The sequence below is a fragment of the Tachypleus tridentatus genome, chromosome 12 (genome assembly GCF_004210375.1).
Source record: "Tachypleus tridentatus isolate NWPU-2018 chromosome 12, ASM421037v1, whole genome shotgun sequence".
Classification (NCBI taxonomy): Eukaryota; Metazoa; Arthropoda; class Merostomata; order Xiphosura; family Limulidae; genus Tachypleus; species Tachypleus tridentatus.
The window spans coordinates 111,190,734-111,212,614 of record NC_134836.1 but is presented as its reverse complement, the minus strand read 5'-3'; the positions used below and the strand labels follow the sequence as shown (position 1 = coordinate 111,212,614).

At 31.1% G+C, this 21,881-nt stretch overlaps 1 protein-coding gene and 1 long non-coding RNA gene across 8 annotated transcripts in view; both read right to left on the bottom strand.

The window, feature by feature from the left end:
* Window positions 1-21,881, bottom strand: part of LOC143235350 (uncharacterized) — a 281,246-nt gene that overhangs the window by 132,582 nt on the left and 126,783 nt on the right. The gene's annotated exons all lie outside the window — the stretch shown is intronic.
* Window positions 4,248-18,887, bottom strand: LOC143233085 (uncharacterized). 5 transcript variants are annotated; one of them, XM_076468978.1, is made up of 5 exons: window positions 18,678-18,887; window positions 18,330-18,491; window positions 17,128-17,236; window positions 16,347-16,541; window positions 4,250-5,500 (listed from the first exon to the last, which is right to left on the bottom strand). In XM_076468978.1, exons 3-5 carry the CDS (start codon window positions 17,143-17,145, stop codon window positions 5,459-5,461), a joined length of 255 nt encoding a protein of 84 aa, XP_076325093.1. In that variant the 5' UTR covers window positions 17,146-17,236; window positions 18,330-18,491; window positions 18,678-18,887; the 3' UTR covers window positions 4,250-5,458. The 5 variants fall into 4 exon arrangements, 4 of the variants coding, with proteins under 4 accessions (XP_076325091.1, XP_076325092.1, XP_076325093.1 ...); XM_076468976.1 differs by having other exon boundaries at window positions 4,248-5,500; window positions 16,347-16,616; XM_076468977.1 differs by lacking the exon at window positions 18,330-18,491 and having other exon boundaries at window positions 4,248-5,500; window positions 16,347-16,616.

Here is a 21,881-nt window from a genome sequence, read left to right as displayed (position 1 = left end):
TATTTATAAAATAAAATTACTTTGATTCTCCACGTTCTAAATGTACTGCAGTATACAGCATGCGAGAAGATGAGGGGGCATGACAGACATCGGAATTTTTAACGTTTCGTCTAAAGTTGTCATGGCAACTGTGTAACTCAAAACAAACGGAATCTACAACTGTTTCCCGCGATGTCGATTACAGAAAAATGAAAATAATCCACTTAAAGGAAACACACAGTAATAATTATGACATTAAAAAACCATAGCAAGGCAAAATCGAAGGTCACCACAACCTAAACGGGTAAAATTCCACACAAAGCTCAACCTTACTATGTAACTACTGGCATGTTCCTTCTTTGAAACAGTTAAAATATGAAAAACAAAATGTGCAGATAAAAATACAGTTGCCTTTTATGCTAAAATTCGAATCAAACTATATATATAGTCTATGTGTTATTAATAATGTGTACAGTAAAATATGCGACACTACACTATTAACGGTCTTGAGAAACATCTGTTAATAATGTGTACAGTAAAATATGTGACACTACACTATTAACGGTCTTGAGAAACATCTACAGTTGGTTTTGAGAATCATCGTAATTTAAATTATTATTATTTTTTACCATCAGAAATATAAGTCGGATCAGAAGTAAGAAATAGTAGATTCATCAATAAAGAAGTGAGTATATCCAATGTTTTTACCCTCAATACAGACAAAACATGTAATTTGATAAACTCTACAGATGTTAGTGTTTTTTGGTGAAAAGATAAAAGTGCATTCGAGTCCTTTCCAGGGAGATGATAGAGACAAAATTCGAATGTACAATACAGCAAGAAGAGATATAATTATAGAAACTTATACTTTGGTGATTAAAGTTATAAAAATAAAGAGCACAGGACAATTAAAGTTAGTAAAGATAAAAATTGATTTAAATTTAATTAGACGATATGTAACAGAAAACTTAATCACACTATTAAATAAAATGAAATAAAACCTGTAAAAGGCTGAAAACACAAAGTGACGTAAAAGCTTCACTAAATTTTTAAAGTAGTTATTCGTCCTTTCAATAGAAAAGGTCCAGCATGGCCAGGTGGGTTAAGGTATTCGACTCGTAATTTGAGGTTCGAATCCCGGTCACTCAAACATGGTCAACCTTTCAGCCGTGGGAGCGTTAATGTGACGGTCAATCCCACATTTGTTGGTAAAGAGTAGCCCAAGAGTTGGCGGTGTGTGGTGATGACTAGCTACCTTTCTTCTAGTCTTACACTGCTAAATTAGAGACATCTAGCGCAGATAGCACTCAAGCAGCTTTGCGCGAAATTAAAAAACAAGTTGTGTTTTAATGTTGTAACTTGTACCATTCCTTATTTTAATCACAAATATAAAGTTAAGAAATTGCTGTAAAAACATATAAAACACGAACACACAAATATCTGTGTAACGGTTGATAAGATGTGTTTTGTTTTTTTAAAAAAAAACACCAAAAAATTGTTACTATAGTTTTTAATAATCACAGATGAAATGATCTACAAAAGAAGACTTGAAGGAAAGTCAAATGGTAATGTAATTCTAACAGTACACCCACATTTCACTTATAGCTGAAAACTGACTTTGCATTAAATAGAACAAAAAACATACACATAAAATTATATGTTCATGAACAGTGGAGTCATTCTAATAAAACATCTATGATCTTATTTATTTTGGCCGTAATGGTTGTAAAAGTAGAAACTTCGTCTGTATTTTGAAACTATTTTAACATGACCAATCATAAAATAGTGGGAAGGACGAAATTTTAAAAGCAAAAATACTTTAATTTGATTGGTGTTTGCATTTTTTCTAGACCAGCCTTTTCCAGAAATTTGTAGAAGTTTCTTAAGTTTGGTACACAACATTTCTTTTACGAAAACGCGCTAGAACATTCTTGAAACTTCGAACGACGCGCTTGATTCATATAAAAACCGAGAGACAGTAATACGTGAAGAATGTTGTTAGTCACTTACCATCAGAATGCAATATTAGCTCTAACTAATCGGAAAACTACACAGTTTGACCAGCAACATTTATAGATTTTTAACATTACAAACCGTTCAACTTCAGTTTAATCAACTTTTATGTTATTATTACTTCAAAAATATTAAATATATTCGGCGGAAACATTCAGTTTGTAAGGATGTGCAGCCTATCAAACTAGCTAACTTAAACTAGGAGGGACAGTATTAACGTCTGTAAAACTGTTGTATATAATCCATCATTTGTAATAACTCTTAGTGATAACGGTTTTCATAAATTATAATTTTGTATCAAAATATATTTGTGTTAAAAAAGAACATTGTTTGTTTCAAACTTGTTGCAAAATATCATAAATTTAATAGGTATTAACATTTATTTATCTTCTATTTTCAAGTTCATATTTGTACTGATTTCAATCAGTAATACGTAAAGTAAGTAACGTAATAAAGAGGAGACTCGTCAAGGATAAAGAATAATACGTAACAAGTTGAATTTTATACACGCCATGTTCTGATAGAATCTAGAGATCTGACGGAAAAACGTATATATTTAAAAACTGCTTGTATGTGTTAAGAAAACTTTTAAGAAGAGAAGGAAACAACGTTTCGACCTTCTTCGGTCGTCGTCAGGCTCACAAAAAAAGAAAGAGGTAAGTGACTGACATGTTTGAAGAGACTTGTGTAATTGAGTGTAGGAATATAGAGGGCGTGCTTAGATGTTCACATTTTCCTATTAAATGCTAAAATATTTTTTTCCCTTTTCTTATTTCTATCTTTCGAAACTCTACTCAAATAAGTGGTTGAGTCTAACAACGCAAAATGCATATTTTTTCTTTATGTTCATTGGCTTTAAGATTTTGGCCAGCAGTGTATATATTTTCTCTACAAGTGGTTTTCTCGTCATTAAGAAGATAGAAAAACGATGGAATTTGGTTACACATTGTACAAAATAAAGGTGCTGAAGAAGTTAAGGAAAATAGATATTTATTGTTATTTACGTTTATGAGTATATTAATTACAGTTAGAAATGTGCAGAATCGATTGTTAGACACAGTTTTTAACATGGATTATCATGTTCATAAGACACTCCTTAATTATATCTCCGTCATAATTTAGTTTATGAAAACGTGCTTAATGAAAGAGAAGGTCTCTTATAAATAAGGTGAAATAACCTCGAATGTTTCTTTTTGTAAAGCCAAGGTTATAATGAAGTAGGGCCCGGAATGGCCAAACGTGTTAAGGCGTGGGACTCGTAATTTGAGGGGCGCGGGTTCGCATCCCCATCGCGCCAAACATGCTCGCCCTTTCAGCCGTGGGGGCGTTATAATGTGACGGTCAATCCCACTATTCGTTGGTAAAAGAGTAGCCCAAGAGTTGGCGGTGGGTGGTGATGACTAGCTGCCTTCCCTCTTGTCTTACACTGCTAAATTAGGGACGGCTAGCACAGATAGCCCTCGAGTAGCTTTGCGCGAAATTCAAAAACAAACAAACAATAATGAAGTGGTTGACGAAACATAAAATACAAAGATGTCATCACGAACAAGTATAATAAATAATCTTAGGTGTGTGTTTTTAGGTTCATAAAAACGTAGTGAAGGTATTTTTGTTTCATAATTTTAGCGTGAAGCTAAGCAAGGACTTTGTGAGCTCAGCTGTTTTTATTTTGAACTAGAGAAAAGACAGTTAGAAAAAGTTATTCATTATCAACTGTTTTACAAATATTGTAATTTTACTGTCCCTCTTGTAGCGGATCCATTTTCCTAAAGTGTGATAGAAATTTTTTTGACAGCGAATAATGAACCCTCCAGGTACGCTAACACCAGGACGTGCTCTCTCAGTGAAGAAAGAAACGATAGATTAAATAATCGAATTCCGGTTTTGTGTTAGTCAACTGAAAAAAAGGTAAAGAAAAATAAAATGGAAAAAAAATTCATTTCTAAGAGTTTGTTGTTTGATTAGTTATTTTCATTATGAAAAATGATATGTTTCTACAATATATTGTATAGTGTACATAAATACCTAGATGTATTTATAGCCTGTACTGAATAGTATAGATGATACTTCTGAATGATGACTCGAGTATTAGAATAAATCAGTACTTGAAATATCTGAAACTTATTAAAATTATTCTTCGTTAATAGTTTTTGATATAACTAGACGTGCAAAATAAAATATAAAATAATCATATGAAATACAAAATAAAGAAGTTTTAATGGAATTCAATTTTGATAACTGTAAATACAATATATAAAATACAATTCAAATTTTGAAGCATAATAGGAAGATAATTTTGTTCAAGGTAAGTGGAATACGTCGTTATTTGAACATGATTATGTTTTGACTGAAGGTAAGGGAGCAACCTAATTATTTAAGTATAAATGATAAACGTTTCTAAGAAAGTGGATTACATGATTTTTGTTGTAAATACAATAATATATTTTTGTATTATCAAATTCGACGACATTTTTCAAAATTTCATAATTCATTAAACTGCAACAATCAGAGTGACGCAACTTCTAATAGCTACACGTCACTCTGAAAGATGACACATGTCAATAATACTTTAATAACAGAAAATGGTGCATGTAAATTATATCTTAACAGTGCTACACGTTAATCACCGACTACTATCTCAAAACGGTAAAAATAAACTGTAGGATAAGAACAGAATATGCCATAGGCATATCACAACAATTCTACTGAAAATGTTGTATAATTAATACGTAATCCAACATGTAGACAAAGCACAAGAAAATTACAAACGTCACAAGCCGATAACAATGTAATAATTGAAAAACAATTAGTACCGAAATGAGCATTTAATGTATAATAGCTGTTACATTTAAATGGGCGAAAAATATGTAAACAAACATTTCATTACTTTTAGTTTAATATTTTACACAAGTTTTAACATTATATGACGCAATAAATAAACACTGCAAAAAATGAAATAACAAAAAAACATGAAAACAACGCTTGTAAATTGTTGAACTAAGGCCACAGTCTTTTAAATTTCAATAATAGTTATGATAAAATGTTAACTTTTCAAAGTTTATATTTAATTTGTTTGTACATAAACGTAAATAGCTAAATTACTATGTAAGTTTCTGTTAAATCAATAATATCAATGATGGTGAATTTAAATAGTTTGTGAGTATGAATCCCATTCGTGTAACTGTACAGTGTGGAGATAAAAGTCATATTGATTTCTCTTAACTCTAGAGAGAACATATTAACAATGGCGGTTTTATAAATTCGTTTATTAATTCCATTTCTCAGTTTTAAAGAAAAATCAGGTTGGTTTTCGAGCTTTTCCAATGATAAACGTGTCTTGGCTGTCATAATTTTCAATGAGAATAACAACGTTTCCCTTGAGATGTCCTTGTTTACTGTTTGATTTAACGATAATAATTTCATCATAATTGTTCACATGTCTATCAGATAGAGGTCGCTGGATATATTATTCAATAGCTTTTCCTTGTTTTGACGCTGGTGTTTCTCTCTGAAGATGTAGAATATAGTAATGTTTAGTGGCACAACACTCAAAATGTGAGTAATAATTTTACTATAACATGCATAAAAACAAATGTTTCTATAAAAATTATAAATTATGAAATTGGTTTCAGTTATCTCATAAATGTTTTCTGGAAACTAGGAAAACTATCTCAAACATTGTTTCATGTAGTAAATAAAAAATAATATACAGCAGACAATAGCTTAAATACTGTTTCCCATTTATATTTTACACGTTCACAAAGGATAACTAGATTGTTTATATTATTACCTAAACAAGATAAAAGTACGGTTATAATTAAATGTCAAGTGTTCTACTCAGTTTATTGTTATATAACTAGACAAGATAAGAGTACGGTTATAATTAAATGTCCAGTGTTCTACTCAGTTTATTGTTATATAACTAGACAAGATAAAAGTACGGTTATAATTAAATGTCAAGTGTTCTACTCAGTTTATTGTTATATAACTAGACAAGATGAAAGTACGGTTATAATTAAATGTCAAGTGTTCTACTCAGTTTATTGTTATATAACTAGACAAGATGAAAGTACGGTTATAATTAAATGTCAAGTGTTCTACTCAGTTTATTGTTATATAACTAGACAAGATGAAAGTACGGTTATAATTAAATGTCAAGTGTTCTACTCAGTTTATTGTTATATAACTAGACAAGATGAAAGTACGGTTATAATTAAATGTCAAGTGTTCTACTCAGTTTATTGTTATATAACTAGACAAGATGAAAGTACGGTTATAATTAAATGTCAAGTGTTCTACTCAGTTTATTGTTATATAACTAGACAAGATAAGAGTACGGTTATAATTAAATGTCAAGTGTTCTACTCAGTTTATTGTTATATAACTAGACAAGATAAGAGTACGGTTATAATTAAATGTCAAGTGTTCTACTCAGTTTATTGTTATATAACTAGACAAGATGAAAGTACGGTTATAATTAAATGTCAAGTGTTCTACTCAGTTTATTGTTATATAACTAGACAAGATGAAAGTACGGTTATAATTAAATGTCAAGTGTTCTACTCAGTTTATTGTTATATAACGAGACAAGATGAAATACGGTTATAATTAAATGTCAAGTGTTCTACTCAGTTTATTGTTATATAACTTGACAAGATGAAAGTACGGTTATAATTAAATGTCAAGTGTTCTACTCAGTTTATTGTTATATAACTTGACAAGATGAAAGTGCGGTTATAATTAAATGTCAAGTGTTCTACTCAGTTTATTGTTATATAACTAGACAAGATAAAAGTACGGTTATAATTAAATGTCAAGTGTTCTACTCAATTTGTTGTTATACAAATTAAACATGAAAAGTTATGTGATCTGAACTACAAATGACTGGTTATTTACTTTATGTTACAGAGAAATAGTTTTCAAACTGTCTTATTTTGGAATAAATCACGCACCTTATAGTGTTTTAAAACAACAATAATCTTAGTAAAGTCCAAAAGAACAGAACTGGATATTTCACTAAATGTCTTTCAGACCAATGAAAGTTGGCTGACAGTAAAAAAAAACTGTTGTAAAATGTCTCAAAGCATCATTAACAAGATATAGTAGAACCTCATTAACAAGATATAGTAGAACCTGATTAACAAAATATAGTAGAACCTGATTAACAAGATATAGTAGAACCTTATTAACAAGATATAGTAGAACCTTATTAACAAGATATAGTAGAACCTTATTAACAAGATATAGTAGAACCTGATTAACAAGATATAGTAGAATCTTATTAACAAGATATAGTAGAACCTCATTATCAAGATATAGTAGAACCTTATTAACAAGATACAGTGGAACCTGATTAACAAGATATAGTAGAACCTGATTAACAAGATATAGTAGAATCTCATTAACAAGATATAGTAGAACCTTATTAACAAGATATAATAGAACCTGATTAACAAGATATAGTAGAATCTTATTAACAAGATATAGTAGAACCTCATTAACAAGATATAGTAGAACCTCATTAACAAGATACAGTAGAACCTGATTAACAAAATATAGTAGAACCTCATTAACAAGATATAGTAGAACCTGATTAACAAAATATAGTAGAACCTGATTAACAAGATATAGTAGAACCTCATTAACAAGATATAGTAGAATCTTATTAACAAGATATAGCAGAACCTCATTATCAAGATATAGTAGAACCTTATTAACAAGATATAGTAGAACCTTATTAACAAGATATAGTAGAACCTGATTAACAAGATATAGTAGAATCTTATTAACAAGATATAGTAGAACCTCATTATCAAGATATAGTAGAACCTTATTAACAAGATACAGTGGAACCTGATTAACAAGATATAGTAGAACCTGATTAACAAGATATAGTAGAATCTCATTAACAAGATATAGTAGAACCTTATTAACAAGATATAATAGAACCTGATTAACAAGATATAGTAGAATCTTATTAACAAGATATAGTAGAACCTCATTAACAAGATATAGTAGAACCTCATTAACAAGATATAGTAGAACCTGATTAACAAAATATAGTAGAACCTCATTAACAAGATATAGTAGAACCTCATTAACAAGATATAGTAGAACCTCATTTACAAGATATAGTAGAATCTTATTAACAAGATATAGTAGAACCTCATTATCAAGATATAGTAGAACCTTATTAACAAGATATAGTAGAACCTTTTTAACAAGATATAGTAGAATCTTATTAACAAGATATAGTAGAACCTCATTATCAAGATATAGTAGAACCTTATTAACAAGATACAGTAGAACCTCATTAACAAGATACAGTAGAACCTGATTAACAAGATATAGTTGAATCTCATTAACAAGAGATAGTAGAACCTGATTAACAAGATATAGTAAAACCTCATTAACAAGATATAGTAGAACCTGATTAACAAGATATAGTAGAATCTCATTAACAAGATACAGTAGAACCTGATTAACAAGATATAGTTGAATCTCATTAACAAGAGATAGTAGAACCTGATTAACAAGATATAGTAAAACCTCATTAACAAGATATAGTAGAACCTGATTAACAAGATATAGTAGAATCTCATTAACAAGATATAGTAGAACCTTATTAACAAGATATAGTAAAACCTCATTAACAAGATATAGTAGAACCTGATTAACAAGATATAGTAGAATCTCATTAACAAGATATAGTAGAACCTTATTAACAAGATATAGTAGAACCTGATTAACAAGATATAGTAGAACCTTATTAACAAGATATAGTAGAACCTCATTAACAAGATACAGTAGAACCTCATTAACAAGATATAGTAGAACCTGATTAACAAGATATAGTAGAACCTGATTAACAAGATATAGTAGAACCTGATTAACAAGATATAGTAGAACCTGATTAACAAGATATAGTAGAACCTTATTAACAAGATACAGTAGAACCTGATTAACAAGATATAGTAGAACCTGATTAACAAGATACAGTAGAACCTCATTAACAAGATATAGTAGAACCTGATTAACAAGATATAGTAGAACCTGATTAACAAAATATAGTAGAACCTGATTAACAAGATATAGTAGAACCTCATTAACAAGATATAGTAGAATCTTATTAACAAGATATAGCAGAACCTCATTATCAAGATATAGTAGAACCTTATTAACAAGATATAGTAGAACCTTATTAACAAGATATAGTAGAACCTGATTAACAAGATATAGTAGAATCTTATTAACAAGATATAGTAGAACCTCATTATCAAGATATAGTAGAACCTTATTAACAAGATACAGTGGAACCTGATTAACAAGATATAGTAGAACCTGATTAACAAGATATAGTAGAATCTCATTAACAAGATATAGTAGAACCTTATTAACAAGATATAATAGAACCTGATTAACAAGATATAGTAGAATCTTATTAACAAGATATAGTAGAACCTCATTAACAAGATATAGTAGAACCTCATTAACAAGATATAGTAGAACCTGATTAACAAAATATAGTAGAACCTCATTAACAAGATATAGTAGAACCTCATTAACAAGATATAGCAGAACCTCATTAACAAGATATAGTAGTACCTGATTAACAAGATGTAGTAGAACCTTATTAACAAGATACAGTAGAACCTGATTAACAAGATATAGTAGAACCTTATTAACAAGATATAGTAGAACCTTATTAACAAGATATAGTAGAACCTCATTAACAAGATATAGTAGAACCTTATTAACAAGATATAGTAGAACCTGATTAACAAGATACAGTAGAACCTGATTAACAAGATACAGTAGAACCTCATTAACAAGATATAGTAGAACCTGATTAACAAAATATAGTAGAACCTGATTAACAAGATATAGTAGAACCTCATTAACAAGATATAGTAGAATCTCATTAACAAGATATAGTAGAACCTGATTAACAAGATATAGTAGAACCTGATTAACAAGATATAGTAGAATCTTATTAACAAGATATAGTAGAACCTCATTAACAAAATATAGTAGAACCTGATTAACAAGATATAGTAGAACCTTATTAACAAGATATAGTAGAACCTTATTAACAAGATATAGTAGAACCTGATTAACAAGATATAGTAGAACCTGATTAACAAGATACAGTAGAACCTGATTAATAAGATATAGTAGAACCTGATTAACAAGATATAGTAGAACCTTATTAACAAGATATAGTAGAACCTGATTAACAAGATACAGTAGAACCTCATTAACAAGATACAGTAGAACCTCATTAACAAGATACAGTAGAACCTCATTAACAAGATACAGTAGAACCTGATTAACAAGATATAGTAGAACCTTATTAACAAGATATAGTAGAACCTGATTAACAAGATATAGTAGAACCTGATTAACAAGATACAGTAGAACCTCATTAACAAGATATAGTAGAACCTGATTAACAAGATATAGTAGAACCTGATTAACAAAATATAGTAGAACCTGATTAACAAGATATAGTAGAACCTCATTAACAAGATATAGTAGAATCTTATTAACAAGATATAGCAGAACCTCATTATCAAGATATAGTAGAACCTTATTAACAAGATATAGTAGAACCTTATTAACAAGATATAGTAGAACCTGATTAACAAGATATAGTAGAATCTTATTAACAAGATATAGTAGAACCTCATTATCAAGATATAGTAGAACCTTATTAACAAGATACAGTGGAACCTGATTAACAAGATATAGTAGAACCTGATTAACAAGATATAGTAGAATCTCATTAACAAGATATAGTAGAACCTTATTAACAAGATATAATAGAACCTGATTAACAAGATATAGTAGAATCTTATTAACAAGATATAGTAGAACCTCATTAACAAGATATAGTAGAACCTCATTAACAAGATATAGTAGAACCTGATTAACAAAATATAGTAGAACCTCATTAACAAGATATAGTAGAACCTCATTAACAAGATATAGTAGAACCTCATTTACAAGATATAGTAGAATCTTATTAACAAGATATAGTAGAACCTCATTATCAAGATATAGTAGAACCTTATTAACAAGATATAGTAGAACCTTTTAACAAGATATAGTAGAATCTTATTAACAAGATATAGTAGAACCTCATTATCAAGATATAGTAGAACCTTATTAACAAGATACAGTAGAACCTCATTAACAAGATACAGTAGAACCTGATTAACAAGATATAGTTGAATCTCATTAACAAGAGATAGTAGAACCTGATTAACAAGATATAGTAAAACCTCATTAACAAGATATAGTAGAACCTGATTAACAAGATATAGTAGAATCTCATTAACAAGATACAGTAGAACCTGATTAACAAGATATAGTTGAATCTCATTAACAAGAGATAGTAGAACCTGATTAACAAGATATAGTAAAACCTCATTAACAAGATATAGTAGAACCTGATTAACAAGATATAGTAGAATCTCATTAACAAGATATAGTAGAACCTTATTAACAAGATATAGTAAAACCTCATTAACAAGATATAGTAGAACCTGATTAACAAGATATAGTAGAATCTCATTAACAAGATATAGTAGAACCTTATTAACAAGATATAGTAGAACCTGATTAACAAGATATAGTAGAACCTTATTAACAAGATATAGTAGAACCTCATTAACAAGATACAGTAGAACCTCATTAACAAGATATAGTAGAACCTGATTAACAAGATATAGTAGAACCTGATTAACAAGATATAGTAGAACCTGATTAACAAGATATAGTAGAACCTGATTAACAAGATATAGTAGAACCTTATTAACAAGATACAGTAGAACCTCATTAACAAGATATAGTAGAACCTGATTAACAAGATATAGTAGAACCTTATTAACAAAATACAGTAGAACCTCATTAACAAGATATAGTAGAACCTGATTAACAAGATATAGTAGAACCTCATTAACAAAATATAGTAGAACCTGATTAACAAGATATAGTAGAACCTCATTAACAAGATATAGTAGAACCTTATTAACAAGATACAGTAGAACCTCATTAACAAGATATAGCAGAACCTCATTAACAAGATATAGTAGTACCTGATTAACAAGATGTAGTAGAACCTTATTAACAAGATACAGTAGAACCTGATTAACAAGATATAGTAGAACCTTATTAACAAGATATAGTAGAACCTTATTAACAAGATATAGTAGAACCTCATTAACAAGATATAGTAGAACCTTATTAACAAGATATAGTAGAACCTGATTAACAAGATACAGTAGAACCTTATTAACAAGATATAGTAGAACCTTATTAACAAGATATAGTAGAACCTGATTAACAAGATACAGTAGAACCTCATTAACAAGATATAGTAGAACCTGATTAACAAAATATAGTAGAACCTGATTAACAAGATATAGTAGAACCTCATTAACAAGATATAGTAGAATCTCATTAACAAGATATAGTAGAACCTGATTAACAAGATATAGTAGAACCTGATTAACAAGATATAGTAGAATCTTATTAACAAGATATAGTAGAACCTTATTAACAAGATATAGTAGAACCTTATTAACAAGATATAGTAGAACCTGATTAACAAGATATAGTAGAACCTGATTAACAAGATACAGTAGAACCTGATTAATAAGATATAGTAGAACCTGATTAACAAGATATAGTAGAACCTTATTAACAAGATATAGTAGAACCTGATTAACAAGATACAGTAGAACCTCATTAACAAGATACAGTAGAACCTCATTAACAAGATACAGTAGAACCTCATTAACAAGATACAGTAGAACCTCATTAACAAGATATAGTAGAACCTTATTAACAAGATATAGTAGAACCTGATTAACAAGATATAGTAGAACCTGATTAACAAGATACAGTAGAACCTCATTAACAAGATATAGTAGAACCTGATTAACAAGATATAGTAGAACCTGATTAACAAAATATAGTAGAACCTGATTAACAAGATATAGTAGAACCTGATTAACAAAATATAGTAGAACCTGATTAACAAGATATAGTAGAACCTCATTAACAAGATATAGTAGAATCTTATTAACAAGATATAGCAGAACCTCATTATCAAGATATAGTAGAACCTTATTAACAAGATATAGTAGAACCTTATTAACAAGATATAGTAGAACCTGATTAACAAGATATAGTAGAATCTTATTAACAAGATATAGTAGAACCTCATTATCAAGATATAGTAGAACCTTATTAACAAGATACAGTGGAACCTGATTAACAAGATATAGTAGAACCTGATTAACAAGATATAGTAGAATCTCATTAACAAGATATAGTAGAACCTTATTAACAAGATATAATAGAACCTGATTAACAAGATATAGTAGAATCTTATTAACAAGATATAGTAGAACCTCATTAACAAGATATAGTAGAACCTCATTAACAAGATATAGTAGAACCTGATTAACAAAATATAGTAGAACCTCATTAACAAGATATAGTAGAACCTCATTAACAAGATATAGTAGAACCTCATTTACAAGATATAGTAGAATCTTATTAACAAGATATAGTAGAACCTCATTATCAAGATATAGTAGAACCTTATTAACAAGATATAGTAGAACCTTTTTAACAAGATATAGTAGAATCTTATTAACAAGATATAGTAGAACTTCATTATCAAGATATAGTAGAACGTTATTAACAAGATACAGTAGAACCTCATTAACAAGATACAGTAGAACCTGATTAACAAGATATAGTTGAATCTCATTAACAAGAGATAGTAGAACCTGATTAACAAGATATAGTAAAACCTCATTAACAAGATATAGTAGAACCTGATTAACAAGATATAGTAGAATCTCATTAACAAGATATAGTAGAACCTTATTAACAAGATATAGTAAAACCTCATTAACAAGATATAGTAGAACCTGATTAACAAGATATAGTAGAATCTCATTAACAAGATATAGTAGAACCTTATTAACAAGATATAGTAGAACCTGATTAACAAGATATAGTAGAACCTTATTAACAAGATATAGTAGAACCTCATTAACAAGATACAGTAGAACCTCATTAACAAGATATAGTAGAACCTGATTAACAAGATATAGTAGAACCTGATTAACAAGATATAGTAGAACCTGATTAACAAGATATAGTAGAACCTGATTAACAAGATATAGTAGAACCTCATTAACAAAATATAGTAGAACCTGATTAACAAGATATACTAGAACCTGATTAACAAGATATAGTAGAACCTGATTAACAAGATATGGTAGAACCACTTACAACAAAATAGCATAAATACACTGGTACTTGACTAAGAAGGTCCCAATCCACATTTAAAGCAGGTTACCGATATGGGTAACCTGATAAAATCTGAATCAGATGTTCAAAGCTCCAACATGACGTCATTTCAGTGTACATACAGTTAAAAAACGAAATAAAGTGAGCAATATGATACAAATGATATATTATGGTGCCACTAATACACAAAATAATTCATTATCAGTAGTGGTAGTATGTATGTGAATGAAAAAGGACATTCTGATCTTTATGTTTTCCAGGTGTTATTAATGTGCTATGGATATTAGTGAAGGTAATGCGTACTTCTCACACTATCATATACTGTTACGTTTGGCTCTGGCTTCAGTTTAATGGATGGTAATTGTCTTCCAATATGTACTAAGATTGAAGAAGAGGTGATTCACCAGTATAACTAGGTCTGTTAAAAAAATACGCGGACTGACGTCATAAAACAAAATGTACTTTATTTAGAAGTTACAGGTCTGGGACCCCTTCAAAGTACTCTCCTCCCCAACGCACACACTTATCCCAACGGTGTTTCCAGTTGTTGAAACAGTCCTGGTACGCTTCTTTTGTTATGTCCTCCAGCTCCTTCGTCGCATTTGCCTTAATCTCGGGAATCGTCTCAAATCTTCTTCCTTTCAAGGGTCTTTTGAGTTTGGGGAACAAGAAAAATCGCAAGGAGCAAGGTCAGGTGAGTAGGGGGGTGGGGAAGAACAGTGATCGAGTGTTTGGCCAAAAACTCACGAGTTCTGAGGGCTGGAGCGTTGTCGTGATGGAAAAATCAGTCGCCACTCCTTTACATTTCTGGCCTTTAGCGACGGATGGCGTCCCTCAGATGTTTCAGAACTTCAATGTAGTAAATATGGTTCACTGTGGAGCCTTCGGGGAGGTACTCATGGTGAACAACACCCTTAGCATCGAAGAAAACTGTCAGCATCACCTTGACCTTGGATCGAACTTGGCGAGCTTTTTTGGGTCTGGGGGATGTTTCATCCATCCACTGGGACGATTGGACCTTCGTTTCAATGTCATAACCATAAACCCATGATTCATCACCTGTTATGATCCTTGACAAGAAGTTTTCATCTTCTTCTGAACGATCAAGCAGTTCCTGACAAACCTGGACGCGATGGGCTTTTTGTTCGTCCGTCATCAGGCGTGGCACAAATTTCGCAGCAACGCGGTGCATCTCTTCAATTTTTCGGTCAAAATCTCGTAACAAGATCCAACTGATATCCCACATTCTTCAGCAAGCTTCCTGACAGTCAGACATCGATTTGCCCGCACCAGGGTGTTGATTTTGTCGACGTGTGGGTTGTCAGTTGACGTGGAAGGACGTCCAGGACGCTCATCATCTTCAATGGACTGTCGACCATCCTTAAAACGTTCACTTGAAACATGCCGTACGCTTCATAGCAACATTACGGTAAGCCGTGTTAAGCATAGCAAAAGTTTCAGTCGCAGATTTTCCAAGTTTAACACAAAATTTCACAGCAATTCGTTGCTCCTTCAGGTCATTCATTCTGAAATCCGCCAAACGAAAAAATCGCACTTCACTTAAAACCGCGTAGCTAATACACAAATGAAGATATCTGCAATCGGGAAATGGCGTCGTAATCAGCTGATCTGTACGAACCTAGCGACACCAAGCGGATTCCCCTGGAACCAACTGGAGCCACGCAATTCAAACAGTCCGCGTATTTTTTGAACAGACCTCATGGACTTATTAGACTTCAATGGTATCAAACATATATTGGTCTATTTTGGATAAAAAGTCGCTTGCATTCAAACGACTCTGAACATTAAAGATTCTCTGAACGCATCTTTTTCAGTAGTTGGGGATAACCCAAGGTATTAACAACACTCATTTGAAACATGCAACATCTGTTTGTACACGAAGTTTGACGTAGTGTACATTATATTGAAATGAAATGTTTTTAACTGTAAAAATGTAAATTTACTTGTAGCAAATATTAATTATAACGTAAGATGAATAAGAACTTAATTGAATTTCGAACCAGAGTATTCCTTTCTTCTAGGTCGTTTTCATATATCGTCTCCAGAGTTGTTCGTTTGGTCACTTTTTGCTTTCTCAGTATATTAGTTTCTGTCTTCTTAACGTTCTTTGTAGAGACCTTCTTCTCACATTCAGGGATCAGTGGCATAGACTCCAATATATCCAATTCATCAGTGGTTATCTTTTCAGCACCAAGCTGTTTGTGTAAAACACGGTTTTTCAAAACATTCCCGAGTTTTTTTCTTTCCAGTTGTAGAAACAACAAAGAACGCTGCACGATCATTACAAAAAGTAAATAAATAAGAATCACGTGTTTCAAGACCATTAAAATACATATTATTATTAAATAAGCTATGGATAATGGGTGACAGTTATAACTATAAATGTGTTTCATGCCATGGATTCTGTAGACAAGTGTATTCAGTTATAATGTTTCAAACCATGAAACTACATGAAGCCACATGTACCAACATAATACGTCATATAAAGACGGAGGTCTCAAATTAATACCTTGCTTAAAATCAGATCTATCAACATTGTGTCTCGTGAGAAGGCAGATACATAAATATAGTACCTCACGTGAAAGCAGATGTTTCTAACAGCAGTGTGAGTACAGAAACCAAATTTGAAACACAAAAAGTGAACACCGAATCCTACAGTTCAGTAAAAAGATAATTGGATTTGAGGCCAGATGGTCTCCCACACCAATATCTTCAAATGATTCATCCCTGTGCTCCACATAACTTTAATTATAAAGAAATTGAAGATAACATGTAACTTACCACAAAGCAATAAGACATATCGAAATGAGTGCTATCCACCAAGCGTATCTTGTAACTGTAGATTTTGAAACCGAGGGAAGCGTAGCCTTCGGAACCACTTCAGTTGGATCTTAAGACAGAGAGTCGTATTTAAAATCAGTTTACTGACTCTACCGATTACGTAAAACAGAAAATAAAACTTCAAATGTAAGTTAACAATAATAGTAATGTATATAATTCTTTAAGCCCATGTTGGTTTAACACATTTAAAATTTAATTCAATAAATACGATATTTCTTCACGACGAGAAATCCACTTGAAATAAAAACGTATCTCAGAACGGCTGGGTATTAACACTATTATTGATAAGTACAGAATAACGTTTTAAAACGTTAATACACGTACCAGTCGTTGTGAGATACAAATACGATATTTCTTGTATTTATAATGCATTTTAATATTAAACAGCGCCCGGAATGGACAATTATGTAAACATAGAATTTCTGAGTAAACGTTTTCTTCATAGTGTTAGGGAGTCTTTCTCTTAAAACCAAACTATGAAAAATCTCTGTTTAGAGGCGCAGCATAGCAAGGTGTATTAAGGCGTTCGATTCGTAATCCGAGGATCGCGGGTTCGAATCTTTCTCACACCAAACATGCTCGCCCTTTCAGCCTTAAGGGCGTTATAATGTGACGGTCAATCCCACTATTCGTTGGTAAAAGAGTAGCCCAAGAGTTGGCGTAGGTGTCTTACCTCTTATCTTACACTGCTAAATTATGTATGGCTGGTGCAGATAGCCCTCGTGTAGCTTTGCGCAAAATTCAAAAACAAACAAGCTCTATTTAGATATGTTTCAATAAGAACTTTTACTTTAGTTATAATATTAGGTGCATAGAATGACTACGTGATGTTATCATTCAAAGAAGAGGGAAATACTTCGTAAAAGTAAATATATATATGTAATTGTTAACTATTTTACCAAAACAACACCACTATGTCATATATATGTTTTTATGTAAATATAAGTTTTGACAAAAAATATTAACATGCTAAATCGTTACAACAACTGTTGACACCTCCTGGAAAAGCTTTTCCGAAAAAAGCAAAGCTGTTTAATACACTAAAAACCATGGAAGTTATAAAGAAGTGTCCTATTATAACAATGTGTTTTAACAAAATAAACATTTTTAACTTTAAAGAAACAATAAGAGAAAAGCATTACTTCTACAAAGATCTGTATTATCAGCTCCTTCTTCGTCAGTAATTTTATCTCCAGGACAAGGTATACAATTGTCAGAAGCAAAATGTGCCATATAAGTCCCTCCTGGGCACGGCAGGCAGAAAGTTTGTAATCCATTGTTATAGTGACCAGGAGGACATGGATCTAAAACCGTTAAAAGTACATCGCTAAGCATTTATTCACTCAGTGTTAATTTTTATAATCCTAACAACGCGTTTATTATAAAAAAAAAACAACTTTATTGTATCAAAACTACATGATACTAAAAGTCTTTCATCTTTTTGTGTCTAATGGAAACTATTAACGTTATTGTGTGTAATATATACTTACAACTCCTGTCAGCATCTCTTCGGTATCCTCGAGTGCAAGTGAGGTTTTCTGCTGGAACATACACTGAAGAAAACAAGAGAAAGTTAAATCTTTTTTAGCTCATTTACTGTTTTGGTATGGCTTACTAATCCCTATAAACTATAAAGTATCATTGCTATGAACATTAGTGGCAGCCTCTGACTAATACTGTATGTTTATTACAGGAGTACCGATAAGATTACGCGTTCTTCTTCATCACTGCCCTGAAATAGCTCTTTTCAGAGCATCTTTAGCGTCACCTGATGGAATGTGATGCATCTTCCAAGAGTATATTATAGCTGTCAATATCAACATCTGCACCTTGGAGTTGGACAATATCACCCATTACTGGAGTCCTGATTAGTTGGACCAGTATATGGACGAACAAAGGGTCGTAAGGTTTATCTTTAGAATGTGTGGTATTGATGGTAACATTTATAGTAATTATATGTGGATATGTTTACCAATACTAATTCATACCATACTTCAACATCGACATTTCCTCTCATTAAAATTAAGAAAAACTGATTTCATGTTATCTCTAAAGTAATAATTACTTGTAAGTGGCCCGGCATGGCCAAGCGTGTTAAGGCGTGCGACTCGTAATCCCTGTCACACCAAACATGCTCGCCCTCCTAGCCGTGGGGGCGTTATAATGTGACGGTCAAACCCACTATTCGTTGGTAAAAGAGTAGCCCAAGAGTTGGCGGTGGGTGGTGATGACTAGTTGCCTTCCCTCTAGTCTTACACTGCTAAATTAGGGATGGCTAGCGCAGATAGCCCTCGTGTACTTTGTGCGAAATTCAAAACAAACAAACAAACAAATCCTTGTAAGTACTTTTAACATTATTGTAATAATCTATTTTATGCATTTATATTTCTGAGGAACCCACTTGAAGCTAATAAATTTTGCAGACTTTCTACAATGGGTAATTTAAAACTTTTTTATTACAAAACTCATATATAATTCGACGTTTCTAGGTTATACAGCAATTAGGAAGGAGATTTGAGATAACGGTGATATAGAGAAACCTCAGTCAACAACACGATACTCACCAGTCAATAACCCCAAATACAATAAACAAGATACTTAAATTCTTGTAAAAAAATAAGGCAAATACAATACTAATGTCATTTATAAAATACTTTATGGCAACTTCCACGTATTTTACGTCGGAGAAACAAGCCCAAAACTCAAAACAACATTCATGTAACACAACAAAATAGAATCTCACGTTTTTTTAATTTAACACTGCAACTCAAATAAATATACTACAGGTAACGTTTAAATACTAAACAGAGAATCCAACATCACTAGACGATAAACCAAATAACTCCTTGTGATAGAAGATCAAACACACATTAAACCAATATAAAGAAACAGTTTTATACCTATATTAATAAATTTCAATAAATCTTGTTCGATGTATTATAATTTGAATATGATACTTTTAATTTACAAGATTTTACAATTTACAAAATATTCTGAGAGTACTAAGAGTAATGCAGATAGTATTAATAGGAAATTACACGAAGGTTGTTTCATATGAAGATAAGACAGTTCAATTTTCATTATAATTAAATGATATAAAAGATAACGTATCGTTTTATGAACGAAATCGATAAAAAACACAGTTTGATTAACGTAGATGAGAGTATTTTAAAATTCCTATCTGGTGCAGTAACAACAGTTTGATCAACAGAGACAATTCCATAAAGAAATTATTTACTTTGTAGGTGAACAAACGAATAATATGAATTATTTGACTCAACCAACTGAAAACCATGATAAGAAAAGTATCCAGATCATTGGTAAGTATCACTAACATATCAATACATATCAGAGAAAACAAAACAAAATATATAAAACAAGAGCTGAGATGTTAGTTTTCAATGACAAAATTCAGAATAATTGACAGTAGTAGCTTTTTACAGTGGAAAACAGTAGATCGGAGTTAGCTAAGTTAGTACAAGCACTGTATGTGACCGTAGTTAAGCTACTTAAGTAAGCTAGTTATCATCTATTAAAGCGAAGATACCTCACACTTTTTAAGGTCCTACATATAGTTGTTAAATTTTCATGTATTACATGTGAGCTGACATTAATACAGCTACAATTAGAGATACCTTGAAAATGTTTAGACAGATTGTATAGAAATTGTAGCTGTTTTAATATCAGTCCACATGTAATACATGAAAATGTGACAACTATATGTAGGGACCTTAAACTGTAAGTGTGATGTAATCTTTCACTTTTGTCTAATAGATTTGATAGCTTACTTGGAGTAGAAAACAAGAACTTTACTTTCTAATTAACTGTAGAGAATGAAAAGATTTTCGAATGATCAAGCACACATGGTTTTTCTTATAACAAAACCACATCGGGCTGTTTACTGTGTCCACCGAGGGCAATCGAACTCCTGATCTTAGCGTTGTAAATACACAGACTTACCGCTGTCCCATCGGGAGACTATTTCATTAAAACAATAACTCCATGATCATAGTTATTTAATGTTAAGTGTTAACTGATTTTATCTGTTGTCAATCCAAAACTGGTTGCTTATCAGTTCCATTATAAGACTATAATCGTAACGTTTTTTAATTAATGATTAAATGGTACAGTAGATTATACTACACGTTTTTAAGCTGCGAGTTTTTGTTTCTATTTTTCTCTGTAAATATGCACTCTACTTAAATTAAACACATACTTATACGACTTGGATTTAAATCTATTCATAAAGAATGTGAAAAAAACAACGTATTTGCAAGTCATTTGAAAATACTGAACCACAAGAATAATAGAATCAATTTAAAAGAAAACACCAGTTTTAATAAATGAAGTTTTAATTAAAATTCCTTTTAACCAAAGAAATTCTTTAGTCGCATTTATTCCAGTTTAAACATTAAATCATCGTGTAATATCATTGCTTCGCCAATTTAAACATTTTCTACCCATCCTGTACATATTTTACAAAGCTTAAAGAAAAAATATTTTGATTGCTATAAATGAAACCGACTAACGGGTTCTAACATTAAAGTAATCTCCAAAAACACGATTTTCGCACACCACTAACTTAAAATTCGTAATGAGCAAATTGAGAAAAATGAGGCAGAAACATTTGCGAGCATTGTTTTGACGTTAAACATAATTATTAGGCTTCACTAACCTCTGCACTCTCCATCAAA